Source organism: Gallinula chloropus (genome assembly GCF_964237585.1).
Source record: "Gallinula chloropus genome assembly, chromosome: 7".
Taxonomy (NCBI): domain Eukaryota; kingdom Metazoa; phylum Chordata; class Aves; order Gruiformes; family Rallidae; genus Gallinula; species Gallinula chloropus.
This window is the reverse complement of record NC_140092.1, coordinates 2,805,611-2,826,602: the sequence shown is the minus strand read 5'-3', so window position 1 is coordinate 2,826,602 and position 20,992 is coordinate 2,805,611. Positions and strand designations below refer to the sequence as shown.

The following is a 20,992-nucleotide window of genomic DNA, read 5'->3' as shown; positions in this document are numbered from 1 at the left end:
GTAGGGGAACCAGATCAGCTAAGTATTATTCTGTCGACTAGAGAGCTGAATATTTTATTACAAATGATTAAGAATTAAGCAACAGATAGGAAAGAAAGATAAGAATTTGTAGTACTCAAGAGACATCAATAACCACACTGAGCTTCCCTTCTCCTGCAACTGCAGCAGAGACAAAGCAGCGAGCAGACACGCTGCCCAGTGCAATGATAGGCTTCTAATTTCTCCACACCCACATTTTTTGTGGCTTTTTTCCCCCCCTCTTCTTCCACATGCTGACACCAGGTGTTAAAACAGCTTGACTTCAATGAGAGCATCCGAAGAACAGTGTGGTTACAACAAATACTGGTGCCAAAGCTGCACCATAAATAAAGTGGTAAGGGATGCTGCAAGGAGCCCCAGCTGGTAAGCCACAGGAGCTACTCCTCCCATGGGACTTTGCTAACTCTGACAGGAAAACTAAGGGTCCTTGTGAACAAAAAAACACCCCAGAAAAACAACTAAACTCATCAGCCATAGCATATCCTATGGCTCAAAGACTTGGTGGACAATGACCCTTATTTAACCTGTGCCTTCTGTTACTTTACAATTAAAAGGCAAGGGGTTTTCTAACAGGTTTTAAATTGTAATTAATTGCTATATGAAACACTGTGAAGCACCTCCCCCCATTTGTAATTCAGTGCCCTTAGTTTTCACTGAACAGCATGACAATATCCTCATTTTAGTGTTACCACAGCAGAAGCAGCAGGAAAATTATTTGAAACACACATGGAGTAAAATGCAACTACATATTGTGAGCTTAGACAGTCATTTATGTTATAGGGTCAGGAAAAATGGTAGGGAACAACAGGGAAGAATACTTACAGACACATCCTAATGACTTCACAGCCTTTCCATTTAGCAATCTGGTATCAAAAGTAGTTACCTTGTAGATGGAATGCTTGTTTTCACATTTATCTGTCAGATTTTAATGGGCAAAACATATTCTAAATCCCTATTTAAATGTAACAGAAAGAATGCAGATCTCTTAATAATCCTTAAGGATTTTTAGCAGTTTTTCTCTTATATATTCCCTAAATTCTGATAGCATTAGGAAGTGTTGCTCAGTGACACCTGAACACACATTTCCAGAATCAGACCTTTTTTAGCCTGTGAAAGGTTACACTACTTTCTGTGTGTGCATTGATTTTATTTAGGAAACGGAGAGGAGTCCATCTGAGATCTCCTCATTTTCAGGTTGGAGGAGGGCTTCTGGGTTGGTTTTGCGTTCTGTTTTCACTTTTGCTGTTTGTTCATTTCAATATATTTACTGTATTACATGATTATCAACCATGTGCTATACTCTAAATCACTGCATAAATCAGAAAATAAATATGTTCCCATTGCAGAGTAATCCAGCAACAATATATTAACGACTAAGGCTATTAAAGTAAGCAATCTAAATTATACTGACAAAAAACAGATGACAGTTGCAAAGTGGGTTTAAAAACATAAAATAGCATCAGCTTCTTACTTTTTCAGAGTTTAGTCTGAGCTAGACTGTCCAGAGTACATGCTACACAGGGACATTGAAAGACTCTACACAACTTCTGAAGACAGAAATCAGCATACCTGTTCAGATTTCTAAATATATTAATGGTACCATGTCAGCTATTGAAGGTGACTGCCACTTAATTTTTGTTCACAAAGTATTTAAAACTTTGAAGACCAAGCATGCTACCCAGTCATTATATTAATTCTTTAATAATGACTTTTCCCTGGCAGATGACTTTTTTAAAGCTAATAATTAAACTTCTCCTCATTAACTGATGCCCCAATGTAAACTCACTAATAGCATCACTACACAAATAGATAAAGAAATAAAAGTACTAGAACAAAATAACTGATACTAGTATTGCATATAAGCTGTTTCCATCAAAGGTCAGAACCAGCTATTTTCCCAAAGCAAGTACTTCACTTTTAGCTTTTCTAACAGGGGTAAATAGTTATTAAGCTTGTACACTTAAATGGCAAAAAACATAGCACTGCATAATCAAATACATGACACCACATCATGGTTTTGCAATCTTTGTTTATGCAGTATGAGACTGTTTAGCACCAGCTCCATATTTTAGTAAAGTGAAAATATCTTTCAAAAGAGCAAGAAGAGAAGACTAAGAAGTTATCTCCTCCTGAAGTGTATTTATAACCACTGGCCTGCAAGAAAACACGGGTTACCGATCATCCTGTCTCCCTATGATGTACCAATACAGGATGCTGATGTGCCAGTACATCAGCTTGTCAGAAGCAGCTAGAGCAGCATTAAATAGCCATGCAGCCAGCAAGCATTCAATGACGTTACAGTGCTGAGCGTACACAAAAGTTCCCATCAGTATGCTGCTGCTGAAGAGCCAGGACTTAAGCTGCTGGCCACGTGTGCTCTGGTTTTAGATGGGAATGCAGTGAGATAAAATGAACCACGACAAACACCAGGCAACACTGCATTATATTCACTCCTCCTAGAGAACAGAGCAGAATAACAACAGTCCTGTTGCTGGCCTGTTGGTGTGAGGAACTGAAGCCTCATTTGGAAACCATCCATTGTGTCAAATCCATGCTCTTGCCAGGAATTTCAATGAGATTTAAAGAGATGCTTTTTCCCTTTCTCCCTTATCTACCACCACATTTCCCACTCTGCACCATTTCATCAATACAGCAAATCCATTAGGTCCATTGGTTGTGGAGACCATGGACTGCTCTTGTAAATGGATCAGATTTACCTTCTGTATTAAATACATGACTATTAATAAAATAATTGATCAGAATAGAATCCTTTTTAATATTTGAAAATACAATTTACCTTATGTTTTCTGCGCTTACTACATTAGTACAAGCAGTCCTGCCCAAAATCTTCTTCCACTTCAGATCGGCATCCTCTCCTATCTGCTTCCAATTATATTCAGCCTCAGCCATTTGTGCAGAAACGTTGAAGTTAGTGAGATTATCTGTATATCATCATGCCCTAACTCAAGCCATTATCTAGCTGGAGCACCTTGATTTTTATTAGAGAAGTTTAGTTATGTATGAAAATCTTTCAAATAAAGGGAAAACCTTTGGGGTGAGCTCTCAAAAACAACAATAGAAGCAGCTCATTTGGCATTACTATTTTTCAAGATAACTTTTTATACATTTAATTACTTTATTGAGTAACTGAAGCTAAAGTAAAATTAGCTTGCAATTATACAGCTGAACACAAAAGCAGCTGACAAAAAACATTAGGGAACTTCCAACTTTTCCTAACTTTTGGGTACCTGACTTAATTTAATATTAAAAATGTCTCTGCATCTCAGGTATTTCTAAACTCTTAATTAGTGACTATTAAAACTCTTTCATTTATTAGCTAAATTTTTAAATTATCTTCAATGTTTAACCACTGTCATACTACTATCTATACTAACAAATCTGCCATCACACAACAGCCCTAGTCTTGCTGCAACGTGTGGTTAAGGAGAACCTGAGCCATCCTCTCTTCTCCTTCACCAAAGGCTGGAGGAAAAATTGTCCACATTCAGCACTTGAACAGCAGGCATGAAACTCCAGAGCTTTACACCAAAGCCTATATGCTCAGCTTCATTTCTCTTTATCCACTCCCTATTATTCCAGTGTGGTACCCACACAGAGGACTCTCTCTCAAGGCCCTTCCTGTTCAGAACCACCATTAAGTAACAGCAGAATGTCCTAAAGCAAAGTGAATTAATTTACATGACCCAAGTGCTTTGACCTGCCAAACACTGAATAGAAAGATATACAATAGATAAACTCAACACAAAACACCAGTGGTGGACAAGGAAGGCAAGCGTTTGAGACAAAAACACTACAGGTCAGCTGAATGTCATCATAGATGCTATCACAACCCAGCAAACACAGATGTACTCCTCTTCCTGTTCTACTAATGATATGTACAGAAAATCACTGATTACCTGTGTGCCAAAGGTGTGACCTGTTTCTGTCAGTTGAAGAGACAGACATATTATTCAGTTATTTGCTGCATTGCACTACTTAAACAGGAGAATCATGGGAGCCTGTCATTAATCCCCCAACAAGCACCTATGTTTTGAAAGAACTACATTCAACAGGAGAACCAGCTGTAGCCAGTGGGAGTTATTCTTTAAATCTAATAGTCTTTTGTCAGGCAGCAGAAAACAAGTTTTATGTAGCAACATCTAAACCCACATGCAACTCACAAATTGTGTGTGACCTACAGACACCTTTATTGTGGTCAGCTGATCAGTCAGGCTATGGTTGGTGTAGGCTCTCCTTTAGCAAGACCTAGCATTCAGAAGCGGCCAAATATGCTGGCTGATCTGAGCTTGCAACCACCTATTCCTGACCCCAGATGTTCTCCCAAGTACTTTGTGCACTAAGGAGATGCAACTGGCACAACACCAAAATAAGGATAAAGCTCAACATTTGAAGGAGGAGGCAGCAAACAGCCGCAGGTCAACATGCACCATAGAGGAACCAGAATGACACACACAGGAAAGACTCTTCCCCATCTCTGGCCAAAAGAAAAGACAGGTCTGAAGTCTTCCAACTCAGAGCTAAACCATGTAAAAATCAAAATTTTAATAGCTTCTGTACAACTGGATTAATATCAGCCAATATCACACTCAAATAAGACAATTTTTAAAAAAGCTTAATCAGTCTTAATTAGTAGATGTCATGGATGATCCAAGTAGAGCAATATATCCTATTGGAAACCAAACTCTTTTAAAATGTGATCCAACACCATCACTCTAAAACCACATTGAAACTGGTAATGTCCTCTGTTATCCCCCCCCCCAGCAGTTCAGAACAAACACAGGTGGGAGTCAGGAAAATTTTCTCATCTAAAACAATAGTAAAGAGAAGTTCTGACCTCAGAAAGTAGGCCAGGTGGCACTGAGATTGCTTACTCATTCCAATAGCTAGCTGAGATATCAAAGCAGATATAAAGGAACCTAATTATTAACTATGATTTAGAATAGGGCTTTATTGATCTATTTTTTCTTTTTGATGATACAGCTGTTACTTTACAATCAAAATCTATGCTTTGTGAGAACATAGGCTGTTTCAATTTATTGACTGCTGAGCATACAAAGTAAACTGAAAATAAATGTCAAAAAGGAAGCAGAGTTTTGGTTTAGGTTTTCTATTTTTCTTTTCCAAATAAAGTTGTGCTGCCAACAGTCCCACTGTCCACCTGCCACTGAAGGCAAGTCTGTAAATCTCAGGAAAGGCTGTTTCCCACCAAGCTGCAGACTCGTAAGGAGCTGGCAACATCAAATGCCAGAGCCAGGCCAGAAGTCTCTTTGAATTATTTATTTTTTGAGAGTGCTGATAAAAAGTCCACAACACCGGGGACAAACCATGCTGTCACAACTACCCAAAAAACAACAGAGAGTCAAATGAGATCAAAAATGGTTAGTATACATGACTGTACCTTGGTCTATCATTTGGAAGATATAATTTATCAGTGCAAGCAGTGCAGCTTGTTTACTATATTTAGGGCTAAACCCAGATGGATTCAGTCAAGGAAATCTGAGGATTCTAGATGCCACCAGAGTCGCCTCACGCACAAGCTTCCTTATAGCTTTCCCTAAAAAGAAAAAGAAATTCAAGACAAAAAAATGGTGAAAATTCTCCTCATCTAAGGACAACTTTTAAAGCAGGAACAAAACTGTTGATCCTGTAAGCAAGCAAGCACCTTGTTCTCCCAATCGCTTTCATCAGCAGCAAAATGCTTCCTCCGTGGACATTCCCAGACTTGCAAGAGTGTAAGTCACAACCTCCAGCCCAGACTTTGCTAGCTCCTATATTCACTTCCACCAAATGAGTTTCCTCTCTCCTACTCCTAACCCCAAGGAAATTAGAACTATTTTTAGAATTACCAGGGAGGTGCTGATAGCTCAGTCCTGATCTAAGCCACCGAAATAATTAAGTACCTGGAAAATTCCTTAGTGTGAAAACCCATTGTACAGCTGTTGAAGGGATCCAACTCAGATTAATGTTTACCCTCCACCAAGAACAGTTCAACAGAATGCTTGTTGAAGTAGGGGTTTAAGAAGCATTAACTGCTTCAGTCAGTAACATTTAAAGTGGACCCCACAAAATCAGTCTAGCGGATCTAGAGAAGAGGTGCACTGTCCCTTTTAATGGCAACTTCCTAAGGAAAAAATAAAACAACTCACACAAGCATAACAAAATGCTCTATTTCAGAGAAAAACTGTATTTCTGTCAATAGGACATAAGGAGAGGAAGTTAAGGAACCCTTTTTATATAATTATTGGTATTCAAAGCAGAACAGCCCAAATGATCATCCCAGGTCTATATAATATCAAAGAGAAAAACCTCATGTATCCATGTGGAAATATAGTCTCCATTGTAATTTGTATCTTTCACTTTTTGTCAAAAGCCTTACAAAAGCAAATACACACAAATACTAAGGGGTGGGGAGGGAGCAGGGGGGATATCTATTATACATGCCAGGATGATTTCAATGCTTATTTACGCATGCTTATATTTAAATTTGCAGAGCTTTGAAATTCAGAAAGATGAAGTACTGTATCAAAGCATTCCTTTTTATGGAGGCATTTGTCATTATGTGAATCTACTCCAGACAGCAGCAATCCATTCAAGTTACTTACTCAAGCAGGTGTGTATCTCCATGCATCCTACTCGTGACAGAGTTTTCTCTCTACTGATATTTGTACCGTTAAAAGCAGTAGTTTTAATAAACAGTGAATCTGAACCAAGTCCACAGTACTCTTTTGGTGGAAATGAGGCAGGTCCCCTGGGTATGTAGACCATCATCATATCTTTATTATCCTTTCCAAAAGCAGTGGAGTATATAGGAATATACATGTACTTTAGATGTGACCCCAAAACCTACTAAAATTAGTCTCTTGTACAGATGTTCTTGCAAAAGTATTAAAATGCAAGGGGCACTGCAGAAAATACTTTCAAGTGCTTGATAATCCTCCTCCATTTTCTGGCTTATGAATTTTAGATGCTCAAGACTTCTTAAATTTTATGAATGATGACTGTGGTGCCTGAATAGGGAATAAGTAAATTTATCTCTAGATCATCTCTGCCACCACTGAAGATCACACAGCATGTGCACAGCATTCTGACATCTACCTGGATGCCCAGTGACAACAAGGTATACAAACATGGAAATGGCACTATTAGAGCTGGAAAAGCCCGTGCTCTCCACCAGCATCATTTAAAGCCTCTCCAAGATTCAACTTCATTCAGCTACTATTCTTAGTCAAACCCTTGATAAACTAGCAGGTAGCTTTGTTCACACCCAGTGAGACCAGAGATAACAGTCCATCACTCCCTGGATGCAGAAAAAGAAGGTACCACATAAGGCTCTGGGAAAGAACACGAAAGCTCTCATGACACTTCTGGGAGTAATAAGCAAAGGCTTCTTCAGTAGATCCTGCTATCCACTGGGAAAGGATTGTGCCACTGTTTTGTACAGAGCACACAGACAAACACATTCCCAGAGTAAATCTACTGTTTTGTCTAGTTATTTCTAAATTCAAATGTGTGTTTTCACATAATTATAGTTATCAATTGCATTATAGATTTTTATGGCCTTTTAGTACATAGCACTGTCTTACAAGAATAATTTCTAAATTGAAATTTAGAAGTTTTATTTGTGGTACAGCTATGCCTTCTGAAAGAAAGGGGGGTTTTGTACAAAAGCAGCAGTATCTTTTATTTGTCCTACTGATAACTTGCAGACAGGATGTGGAGGAGAACAACCTTGCCTTCAAGTAGACAAGAGCTTCTCAAAGCCACAGATGACCCACAAAAGTCCATCCTGCCTTTTTGGATGAATCACCTATCAGAACATAGCTCTCTCTAAATACCTTGACTTTCTTTTATCCTTGGATCACTGTGACTACACATCAGTACTGTTAAGACTTTACAGACCTTCTACACTACCTAGCAGTCTTCCAGAATTTTCTGATTAGCCAAACAGCAACACTAAAATTGAGAAGACAACCAGCAAAGTCTGGTAATCTTCACCAGCAAACAGTATCCTGCCAGAAACATACTCCCATGTACTAACACAACAAAGAAACAACAAAAAAAGCCACAGAATAAAAATACCTGATTTTTTTTTAGCTGGAAACAATTGATGCTATTGGGGTGATAAAACAACATAGAGGAAGCAGTGCAGAGATTCAATTTTTAATGCCATCCTGAAAAAGGACTACTGCTATTACTACCATTACTAGTATTTAGTTACACATCAGAATGTATACCACAAACACTGTGATAAATATTTTTCTTGAAAATCAAATTCTGCTCTTCTCCCAAGCTTTACAGATTTTCAAGCCAACACTAGCTGCTCCTTTGATTACAGCTCTAGCCTGTGTGACCGATTTCTTATTCTGGGCTGAACCATCACAAAAGCAAGTCGATTGGTTTAAGAAAGGGAAAAAAAAGCTGAATACCATAGCAACTGGCTCATGGCCTTGCTAACATGCAGGAAGGATATTTTGCTCGAACAAGAGCTACAAGTGAAAACACCAGACCAAAAGCACATCTAGAGTTAACAGCGCAACAGAACCACAAACGTTGCTTAACCCCTCCCCAACCTCTTCCCCATGATGTGTTTTGGGCAGCAGCAAAGCTTCAGGTTTTTATTAAAATACAGTACAGGGAACAAGGAAAAATATGTGCTAGGCTATTGATTCTGCATATAGATCTAGTCAATGCCGACTCTCTGCCAAACCAAACAATTAAACCTGGAAAAATCAAGTCACATAAGCAAAACAATAATAGAGCTTGATCTTTAGTTTTAATTAATAATCATATCACTCCATAATTAAAAGGATTCAGTTTCTTCAGAAACATCTCCAAATATACTTAACTCTACATGGTCCAAGTTAGCAACTACTTTTAGGAACGCATCAACGTAGCCAAAATCTTGATAATAAATCCATGACAATCACAGAGTCACAGGGGTTGGAAGGGACCTTGAGAGCTCATGGGGTCCAACCCCCCTGCCAAAGCAGCTCCCCAGCTCATATTGCCCATTCCCCCTGCATCCCATACTTCAGATATTGATAAACATTAATAAGGTCCCCCCTTAGTCTTCTTCTCTGCAGGCTGAACAGTCCCAGCTCACTCAGCCTTTCCTCATACGGGAGATGCTCCAGGCCCTTAATTGCATTCGTAGCCTCCTCTGGACTCTTTCCCTGTCTTTTTTATCCCAGGGAGCCCAGAACTGGACACAACACTCCAGGTGGGGCCTGACCAGGGCAGAGTAGAGGGGGAGGATCACCTCCTCCGACCTGCTGGCCACACTCCTCCTGATACACACCAGAATCCCATTAGTTCTCTCAGCCCCCAGGGCACACTGGTGGGTGGCTCATGGCCAACCTGTCATCAACCAGGACCCCCAGCTCCTTCTCCACAGAGCTCCTCTCCAACAGCTCAGCCCCCAGCCTGTACTGATTCAAGCAGTTATTTCTTCCCAGGTGCAAGCCTCTCCATTTGCTTTTGTTGAACCTCATCTAGTTCCTCCCTGTCCAGGTATCTCTGGATGGCAGGGCAGTGTTCTTGTGTGTCAGGCACTCCTCCCAGCTTTGTATCATCAGGTACTTGCTGAGGGTGGATGATGTTCCCTCATCAAGGTCACTGATGAAGATATTGAACAGGACTGGACACAACACCAAGCCCTGGGATACTGCTAGTTACAGGTCTCCAATCAGACTCTGCTCCACTGATCATCACCCTCTGAGCTCAGTCTGACAATACCCTCTAAGAATTGCATCATTGTGTGTGGGAAGAGAGGAGTGAGAAAAGTGAGAGAAATAGCCCTGCAGACACCAAGGTCAATAAAGGAGGAGGGGCAGGAGGTGCTCAGGTCAGGTCAGCTGCAATAGGTTTTCAGTGCATTGCACAGCAAAGAATTACAGTCCTCTCCACCATGTTTGGGAGGCTTGTACTCTGTGGACTCTATTCAACTGCATCATAAGGACCTTCACTGAGTTTGGCTTTATAGGCCAGGAGAAGTCAGCTATGTTCTTTGTGCATTTTTTAAGATGTATTCAAAACCTACTATAAAGTAACAAGTCAAGCCGACGAGGTACAGCACCCCCAGTACAGCTACCTAAACTGCTTGAGAGGTCATTTTTAAACCCAAGTCTGAGTTAAGTACATAACTCCATGGTATCAAATTAATTCACTTGACCTTCATAAGCATCACTCCTGAGCTTTTGCTGGCATTAGGGAGTGCTGTAAGCCACAAACATCTATGAAAATCCAAACACTTTTTTGCAGTTTTAATGTAGAATCTCATTCTTTCCCAGAACATTTTGACTTCCAAGTTCAAAAGGAGTTGACCTAGGCAGTTCAAAGTATTCTGCAAACTAGATAAAGGTGTTTGGTTAGTTCATCTCAGAAGCAGCTGTTAAACCAGGAATTTCAAACATGAAAACTCTGCCAAAGCTCCTCCGCATGATACACAACAAACAGCATCCCTGTAGAAGTACATAATACTACCTGCTTGAAAAGCTGTTCACTCCATTATGAAGATGATAAACCACAACAAAGCTAGGCAGTTTGCCTAAGGATACCTGTAGAGTTAGTACCTCAGGAAAAGCAAGAACTCTTTGTTTTAGGTCAATGAAAAGTCTCCATCTCCTCTACGCATGGGTTGCTAGTGTAGAAGCCAGAGCCAGTAGCATTTCTGAACTCCAATTTAAAAAACTCAAAACACCACAGTTGCTCAGAACAAAAAACAAAAAGGCAAAACAAGGAAGAGAAAAAAGGCTACATGCCTTAAATTTTATTTCAAGTATTTAGGTTTTGCATCATCTTTGGGATATCTCAGACTGGAAATAACATTTAGAACATGCAACACGCTGCTTCCTCTAGGAGACAGTTGTTTTCAAAACCAATTTTATTTAATTTTTATTTGTAAGGTGACATAATACAATCAATGAACTTTAGACATCTTTCTCTCATTTGCTTTTTGTGGCTTCTGGGGTCCACTGTCATAAGAGCTTCCTGTAACCAGCCACCTGGAAAGCAAAAATAAGTTGTAGGCACCCTTACCTCCAAGCCCATCTCCAGAATCAACCTCATAGATGCTCTCGCCTTCCATGTTGTCCTTAGAGCACAGCAGAAAGCAAGATCTTCCTCAAGTGAAGGAAGCTGAATCCACCCACTCCGCAGGTTGCAAGTGATACCTTTCAAAGAAAAACAAAAAGGCCATTTATCCACTTCTGCTATACAGAGAGATCATTTCATTTCTCCCTTAAGCCCCCGATTTTTCAAAACCTTCTGTCAGTTCCACATCCAGTATCTCAGCCACTTCTATCAACACAGTCTTTTCAGGGAGTGCCTAAGCTTTTCACTTCTAAATTCAACTGCCTTTTACAGTACAAACCCTCCACCCTGTATAAAGAGTATCAGCCCACATTCCAGGACTATACTGAGGAAGGAAGCCTCAACAGGGAGCTTCTTATTCATATGGTCTGACAGGACTAGGAACAAGCAACATGGTGCAATATACTGTCCATCTATGGGATTAGCTCTTCTCTGGCACACTGCAGGCACTGTGAAACCAAATTTACATTCAGGTTGCAAACAGCAACTGAAATAATGTGCGTTCACTTTCTTAAGACTACTCTTAGGGTCACTTCAAGTTCGAGAGAGCAACTCGGATCAGCAATGGACCTGATTTGTGGACAAGTGTAAAGATAAATTTAAGGATGGGTATGGATGAAAGAACAAACCCACCTCTTGTCTTCCTTAAAAGACAGTACAGTAAGGGAGAAAAAAATCTCTTTTCCCTAAACTGAGCCTCAATACTTAGTCTGCTCCAGTGTAACAAGTTTTTACCACCTTCTGTTTTTGAATAAAAGAGCAAACTCCTAAAAATTAGAAAAAACCCAAAACAGCCCAGGAAACATCCATGTATCAGTGCCTTTGAGGTGCCAAAAAAAAAAAGACAAAAAGCAATCAGAACAGCATGGAGTTACTAGAGTAGTTCTGCAGCAAGAAGAAAACTGTCATGTATTAGATTCTTATGATCCAGACAGCAAAGCATGGATGAGCTCCACCCCTCATCCCCCTGTGTAAGATTTGCAATCTCCTTATTTTTAAAACAAAGGAAAACAAACACAAAGCCATCCAAAAAGAGCACAGAAGCTTCTCTCTGCCACAACTGAACTCAGACAGGCCAAGAACATAAAACATGGTGAGAGAATGATAAGCAAGAACACAAGTGATGCGATATACAAAACATAGTTCAGGTACCATTAGTAACTTAAGAGCTAATCATGGAATGAGGTATTGGCTGTCTCCTTGACAGTTTGAAATGAGCAAATCACATTACATTTTATATGCAAGTCTGTGGCTTTCTCTTTTGCTTTTTCATGTCATCAGAATTGCATTCAAGTTATCCCATGCCAGTGCATTTTACTGAGGGTGGAAAAAGGAAAAAGTTCTTTGTGAACACAAACTGCACTGTATATGTTTTGTTCAGTTCCCTTCTTCAACTTTCTATCAAGAAGAAAAAGCAGTAAATATGATAAACAAATCCCTATTCAGACACCAAGTAAAAGAAAACCAGTAGCTCAAGTATTATGTCATTTTGTTGATAAAAAGAAGGGCATACCTAGAAGCTTCACACCAGATGACCTCTACTTCTTCAACTTCTTCAAGCATCTCTCTCAGCATCTGCATGTTTTTGTTGCTTTTCCGCTGGTTGAGCCAGTGTAGGTGTATGCCATGTACCAAAGCATGCATGGCACTGCAAAACACTGAGCAGACTTCCCATGGAGTGACAACTGTAGCATAGCCATCTTACACTGCCGGTGCCTCTTCTTAAACTCACATCAGTGATTCAAGATCTTCTTCTAAATCAGCATTCATGTCTTTCAGATGATATGCTACTGCAATTTGCAAAAGACTGAAGACTGAGAAAGGACCCATGACAATGCTGATTTGTAGTGCTGAAGTATCCATTGGAAAGAATTTAGATTGGTGAAAAAAAAATCCATACATTTGATTTGTAAAATATGAAAATACTTACCCAATATATAACTGGAACACAGTTATAGTATCAAGCTCTGGCTGCATATTCACACCTGAAATGTGTACGTTCCAAATGCTGAATTAAGAATTCACAAGAACATTAACAATTGCAGTTCTTGTTTATAAAAGCAAATGCCATCAAGCAATGAATATTAGATTCCCGTGATCAAAAAAAGCCCTACTGTAGATGTCACAGGATTCAGTATTATTTTTACTGGACTAATGGGTCAGATGAGCAAATAAGCATAATTTGAGAAAGTCAACCATAACCTTTCAAATGAAAGTTTGCTTTTGGAAAGGTCACCCTATTCTTCCTGGATATTCTCATTGCCAATGTAAGGTTTCAGTGTGATTGCTACAGTCCTCCTGCATGACAGTACAGAAACTGTGTTTGTATCAAGTGTCTCATGACCAAGGGACATTGTGCAATGTCTAAAAACTAAACATTGCAGTTTTGCTCTGGCTTTATGCCTGTGTTTCTTGAGAAATAAAATAACCATGCCCAGCATGAACACCTATTTCTATATCTACTTGGACACAGGTATTACACAACACTTCATCCCTCCATAAACAAAATGTGTGTCTTCCTGAAAAATCCATACAGTGTCTCATTTTGCCTTATAGTAATGAATCAAATTAAGTCTGTGTGCATTTATCAAAACCAGCATGTGTAGAAAGTATCGATGCATATGGGCCAGTTACTAAAATCAGGCACCAGTGTTGTGAAATACTAGCACTTCAGTGCAAGGTTACTGAGACATTAAGTGAAATCAAAAGCTTTGTTGCCTAATTAGAAAATCACTATTATTATTATTATGGAAAACTGAGATTAAAAGTTGAGAAACAGAAGAAAACATGGTTTTAAGATTTTTTTTTATATATATATACCTCCTGAAACAAATTGATTGTTCTTTGTTACATGCTTGCTGTCTCTTCCCACTTGGCATCCCTATATAAGTGTTGCTTTTAATAGCATTTCACTCAGAGTTGAACCTCTGTTGTTTTGGGAGGGGCTGGTGGCAGATAAAACCCCCCTACTGTTCTGTTGCCTGGCTATGAAAACTTGTTAATTAAAAATTGAAAGCAAAATGATGCAGCAGTGCTGATACCCAGAGCTGCTCAAATGTAAACACAGCAGTGGGGTAAGGGCAGAGGTGAAATGCTAAGTGCAGAACTGCCTCATGCTTAGCCATGAGTTTACCCCTTTTACTACAGGGAGGAAAAAAAAAAGGTGAAACATTAGAAATCAGCCTTATCACAAAGGGAAAATTCCACAGCAGAGAAGAGGTATGATTAAAGCTGTTTTAAAGCAGATAGGATGCACTAAGGAGTTTGATACTTTTTAATTTACAGATCCTCCAAAACCTACAGGACCACAGCTCCTCTGGTCATGTAACTTCAGTTTTTGGCAGCCTTCACTTCTTGCTCATCCAAATCTTTTCCTTTGCTAGTACCATGCAGTGAGGTCCCTTTTCCACCATCACATCAGAGTAAAGCTACCTGGGTGCCAACCCTCATTTTGTGCCCCCCAAAACCCCACCAAAACCCAAAATCAAACATAAAAAAATATATTTTCTTAAGTTTTGAAATCTGAAGTCTTGGTCAGTTACTGGGGAAGTTGTTTCTGGTGTTGAGTGAACAGCACATGAAGGAGGCTTGGGAAGAGTCTCAGCAAGGCTAGTTGTTCACAGCTTCTCCTCAAGCACAATTCACAGAACATTACATGTCAGAGCAAGGCAGTGGGTGGCAAGAAGATGAAGTCACAAATGCATAAATAGATAATACCTGAGTGACTTATTTTTTTATCTCTCAGAGCAGTTCAAGAAGCCTCACTGCTGTGATATGGAATATGGGGAATTAAATCATGTTAACATAACAGAACACCACCACTGGAGGGTATGTATATTATGATAAAAACATGTGAAAAAGCATAATTTGTGTCATAAAAATCGAAGTACAAAAAAAAAGTTCATATTTACACCTTTAAATCTTCAGGGGACTTCCCAAGTCTAATTCTCTAATTTAAGCCAGAAAGTTGGCTAGATTTCACATCAAGTGCTGAGATTGAAGTCAAAGACACCACCAGTCCCAAATACATGTTTTGTGGGTGCACTTCTTCCAACAGCATTTTCCACAGAATCCTACATAAGCCCAAACTCCTGGGCTACAGTTAGAGAGACCTTCCCCAGATCTACACTGACAACTCCCATCCCTAAATCTCAGGGGGTCTTTTCAGGTAGTTTATACAAGAGATCGTTCATCTCCCTTTACCTCCCTCCATTGTTTACTCTCCTTGGAGCACTCTGCAGAGGGCATGAAAGACAAGACAGCTTCCCTCTCTCTTTGCTCTCTCTCTGCTCACCAGCCTGTTCTGCTTTGTTGGAAGCATCATTGTTGTTTTGCATCACTGGAGTACACAATGGGAATGAGAACTAGATCACTGCAGAGAGTAACTGTGCAGCTTTTAGGAAATCATCTGATGTCCAGGAGCACCCAAAATTAGAATACCACCAGATTTCTAGCACTTATACCAATCTCATCACAGGAGCAGAATAAAACTGTAATAAAATTGGTAAATCTTTCATCTAGATCCCTTGGGGGTTGGGGGGGGCAAGGTGGGGCAAGAAGAGAAAAAAACCTGAAAATCTATACTGCTGCATCAATACAGAGGAGGCTGCTCCCAGATCTACTTCTGAAAAGGTTCTGCTCCTCACATTTCACTGTCAGGTGGATCTACAATGAATTATGACTCAGGTAGCTGTACCATTCCTGTGGTTCCACAGGCAGCCAGCCTCACAGAACTCCTGCTCAACTACCTATTTTTGCTTTCTCTTCATTCCCCTCATTTGCCATAGGAATTTATTCAAAGTTAATGAATCAGTCCAAGATCCTTCATACATATTGAAGTGCTTTTCAAAAAAGAAATCTGCATTTTGGAAACGGGTAGAAATCTTGTATTCAGTCAGGCATAACCATGCTTGAGTTAGTCCTGCAGTAATACCCTAACAAGAAGCCTTTCTGACTACCAGACTTGATAATCATAATTCCTTCCTAACAAGGCTTTCAGCAAGGCTGTGTTGTTATTCAGAGGAAGGCTGAGTTGAACAGATTCCCCTCATTTCATCACAAAGCCACTTTTTCTTTTTAAGGTATCTCCATATAGAAAGCTTAAGGAAGTCAAAAGGAAGTTTAAGGACACAGGCATTTTAAACACTGACAAAGCCCTCAGTTTTCAGTACCTCACAATAAGCCCCAAATGAAGATTTTGATAAAATAAGATCAAGTGCTAACAAAATGGCTTGCTGGGAACAGCCATGAAAGGAGATCCATGTACTCTAAACCTGAAAAAGCCCAGTTCAGGGAGGGGATAAGAATCAGTACCAACAGATGAATTTTACAACATCATTCCTCCAAAGCATTTTCAAATATCCCCATATCTGACTTAACTGCCAAACTCTTTTACTGCCCTCACCACACACAGCGCTTGGCTTTACAGTTGTGTTCATAGAATCATAGAATCATAGAATGGTCTGGGTTGGAAGGGACCCCAAGGATCACAGAGCTCCAACCCCCCTGCCACAGGCAGGGACACCAACCTCCAGCCTGGAGCTACACAAGGTTGCCCAGGGCCCCATCCAACCTGGCCTTGAACACCTCCAGGGACGGGGAATCCACATGTTCCTTCACATACACATGGTGACTCCTACAAAGAAAGCTATTTTGTGCACTAGCATGCAACAGGGTTGGCAATTCAGCCTCTACTTTGGTATGCAGGGTACCACAACACATTTGATGCAGTAGTCTCTTGATGAGGCCACTGCTCTGAGCTACACCGTGAACTGTAACTCACATGGCTGGCCCTGCCTGGAGCCAGGAGTTGGACTTGACGATCCTAACTGGTCCCTTCTAACTCAGGATATTCTGTGATTCTAACTGTGCACTGCAAACCAGCAAGTCCCATCAGGCAAACACAATGCTCTCTGTTAGCTTAGAAAAATAATCCTGCAATTTGGTTCCTCTGCGAATGGCAGAAACAGCAACTCTGACTCGTGCAGGAACAGTAAAGGCCAAGCTAATATTTGTCAGTCCACCTGATGATGTTGCTTATGATCTGAAAAGATATACCACATACTACAGCTTCTGCTCTAGCCCCACCAATTCAAAAATGGAAGGCAGGGGCGGGGTGTTATATCAGAAATATTTTCTTTAAATATGAGGCTCAGAAGCCAATTTCTGTAACTAAAATTTATTATATAGTTATTAGGAATCTGTGTAATGCAGCAAAGATTCATCAGAGAGTACACATCTCTGACATTTACACAAATTGATTGCTGTGCACAGTGCAGTTCTATCATCATTACCAGCACAAAGCACACCTTAAAGAGCAAAACAAAAGCCCACGACACACAAAGAACACCTTAAACCCATCCCCAAAGCGCAGCATCTTGACTTCAGTGAATTTTCAGTTTTCAGTCTAAATATTCCTACAGTTTAACAAGGTCTTGTCTTTCACACTAGAGACAACACTAACAAAATAGCAGATTTTCCTATTTCTAGTGGGACTATCTACAGAAACTCTGCTCCATTTCAAATCCCACAACCTTATTGTAATTAGCGATGACTCTAGGATCATACAGCAAAACCAAGGAACTAATGAAGATATTGATCAAAACATCATTTGCCAAAAACTGTACAGAAAACCTGATTTTAAAAATAAGACAAAATAATAACCAAAAAAAAGAACAAGTGAAATAAGGTTCTTATTTCAAGCTTCCAAGTAAAACTAGTGCTTGCATGGTTTAACTTGGATGCTTGCAGCCTAAAACCAATTTGCTTTCCTCAGGTTTTAGCTGAAGACCTAAATTAAGCATGCAATACATACTTAAAGTATTTTCTCATTTGCTTTAACATTAATTTTCAAGACAATGTTGAAAAGCTGAATTTATGCCCAGCTGTAGTTTTTATAACCAACCAAGAGAAATTTAGTTTGTATGCTAGAGCAACTGTGGAAATCAATTCTTAATCTATGACCTTGCTTACCACAGCTTGAAGCCTTGCAATAAATAAATGCCTTGAGCCACAAATAAGAAACATTTGGTGAATCAAAGAGACAAATAACACAAATCTATATGTGTATATATAGCATTAGAAAGGTCATATAAAATACAATATTGGCTCTGTTCTTGCTCTAACATAATAATGCTTGAAAGGCAGGACACAGTAATTGGCTGCATTAATACCCAGGTGGTGAACAGTCACGAGTACCTATTTTCTTTTCAAATGACAATGTCCATCCTTTTAGAGGGCTTCTTTCAGCCTGCCTGTTGTGGTTTGTTTTTTTTTTTTTTTTACTATGGACAATACTAAAATACTTAGTACACCATCTCTGTAAAATATCTATTTTCTTTGTCCTTGTATATGCAAAGTCTTTCTCTAATGCACATTTGAGCTTCCCTGTGAAATTGCTCATTGTTTCATCACTAACAACAGGGGAAAAGAAAGAAAAAAAAATGCCAGGGCTCATGTGTTAACCTGCATTTAGTCACAACTACCCTTCTTTCTAAGACTAATATGTCAAATCCTCATCCTATACACTCCTCCAGGGAAGCATCATCTTTTGTCTGCAATGTATGAATTTATTCCAGACTAAAGGCAACTTCAGTGGAAATGATGCCAAGTATTTATTGGTCAGAACTGATACCTGGATATAGATGAGAAACCATCACATTCTAGATGCACGTAAAGTTTTCATACAAAAAAAGAAGCTGTGCTTGACCCTACCCCTGAATGGAGCAATATCACCAGAACAGCTGAAGCAGAGCAGGGGCAAGTCTGATTTTCCATAGCACAAGAGCAGGAATTTTACCTTGGTGAAGCCTCGTGTTTTATCACTCACTGGAAAGAGGAACTCACATTCCAAACTGAAGCCCCTCAGGTAACAGCAGTATTTTGCAGCTATAAAAGCATATGCAGCTCCCAGATTTTCATACATCTTCTGAGTGGCATTAACCAGAGCTCTGGAGCTGTTTGTGTGAACAGGCAGGTACTAGCACAGCAGTTGTACAAGTAGGGAAAGGCACCAAGCAAGCCTTCCTGAGAGGCAGTCACTCTCACTAACTTGGAGACCCTCTCCTCAGCAGCATCAGTCCATACTGACTCCCATCCCAACTCCACCTGCTATGTCCTCACTGGCATTTTAAATGAGTTTTCCTGTTACACTCTTAAGGGCAGTTTGTTCTCACTGCAGGAGATTTGATCAGGGTATCAATCTGGATTAGAGGGAACTACTTCCCCACCAACAACACAACACATTTACATTACAATGTGCAGCTGATTATAACCACTGACCCTTACAAAACAATTTAAGATTCAACATTAATGAAACAAAGCAATGTATTCACCAATGGATACATATCAGCATAAATGACTAATTACTTTAATCAGGAAGCTCAAAAGATAATGAACTTGATTTATTATAAATACAGGGGCTTGTCCTCTCATAAAAATGATTTGCTCTGCAGTTCAGGACACATATTGATTTATGGCACTACCTGTAATTCTCTTATTTTTTATTTTAACATTTAATAATAGGTGAAAAATGTATTAAAAGTAAACCAGAGCAAGACATGTTCCAAATAATTGCATTCAGTTCCACGGCAATTCATACATTAGCTATATCCAAATATTTCACTATATAGTAAAGATGCAAAATTATTTTGAAAAACAGGCAGAGAGTAAAAGATTTATTTGGCCAAAATTACAGGAGAAGTGAATATTCTTGCCTTTCTCATAAATGACTGTTCATTACTTAGTGATACTTGACATCTGTTGCTGATATCAGCTGAACACAATTCAAATCCAGTTTAGCTAGGAAACACTGAGTGTGCCTTAAAACCTCTCTGAAAATAGGTTACGAATCAGTTATGGCTTAGGATCCCATCAGAGAGAGGGAGAGCCTAAATCTGCCCAGAGTCTGGAAGTGGACAAGCAAGTATCTTCACTGCAAAGCCACTTGGGAAGACACTTGGCTCTCTCCTGACACCTGCACCACCAGGCTGTTACCTCGCCAAGGACCATTTCTGGACAGGCAGAGCACTTAGGGCATGTCAGCTCCCCATCACAAGGCATACAGATTTATTGCCCTACATTCAAGCCACACAATACAGTTACAGATTTTTACAGTGCATATCTTTTAAATAAACACAAACCCCACCCACATCTAATCTACTTACACTCAGACTAAATCGCTTCGGACTCTCTCACCTACTTAAAGTCCTCTAAGTTTGTCTAAACAAGATGATTCCCTCTTTCTGCATATTTATATTACAGGTTTTTGAGGAACTCTCAGGTGCATTTCAACACATTTCGCTGCAACAGCATGTCTGAGATCAGAAGAAACATTGTTTTGTAGTTCTCTGGAAACCAGCAAAGTTCTTTAGCTCATCTTACGGTTTTGGAGGAATGGCTGGAGCTCTAGGGTGTCCAAGGAGACTGTCACACAACTGTATGAGTACAAGTACAGCTACTCAGCCAGTTATTACAGTGTTAGTCATCATTAATGCATTGATCATTGCAGAAAATAGTCATTAAGGGCCACATGAGAATATTTTCAACATGAAGAATGTTTCAAGAGACTGGAAGATCTGCTCAATCTAACTTGAACTCTGAGCACAGCTAAGCCAACCCATATTCCTCAGGGCACTGCAACAAATGGACTGTCATCAAAAAAAGACACTTTGCCATCAGGCTTGTATTACAGCTGCTTCTTGAGCTGACCGGCACAGTCACCATGACCTCATGTCCCCCCTGCTTTAAGATATCCTCACATTGTCTCTTGTCTCATGCTTAACACTAGCATTTGTCTGGGCAGAAACCACCTCCTCCTCATCTGTTTACAGAACCAGCTGTG

At 39.8% G+C, this 20,992-nt stretch overlaps 1 protein-coding gene across 1 annotated transcript in view; it reads right to left on the bottom strand.

The window, feature by feature from the left end:
* PPP2R2C (protein phosphatase 2 regulatory subunit Bgamma) overlaps positions 1 to 20,992 on the bottom strand; it is a gene marked incomplete at both ends in the record, with an annotated part of 168,405 nt that overhangs the window by 75,314 nt on the left and 72,099 nt on the right. Inside the window, 2 exon segments of the mRNA XM_084266931.1 lie at positions 11,098 to 11,148; positions 11,151 to 11,231. Of these exon segments, the coding sequence (XP_084123057.1) occupies positions 11,098 to 11,148; positions 11,151 to 11,231 (132 nt within the window).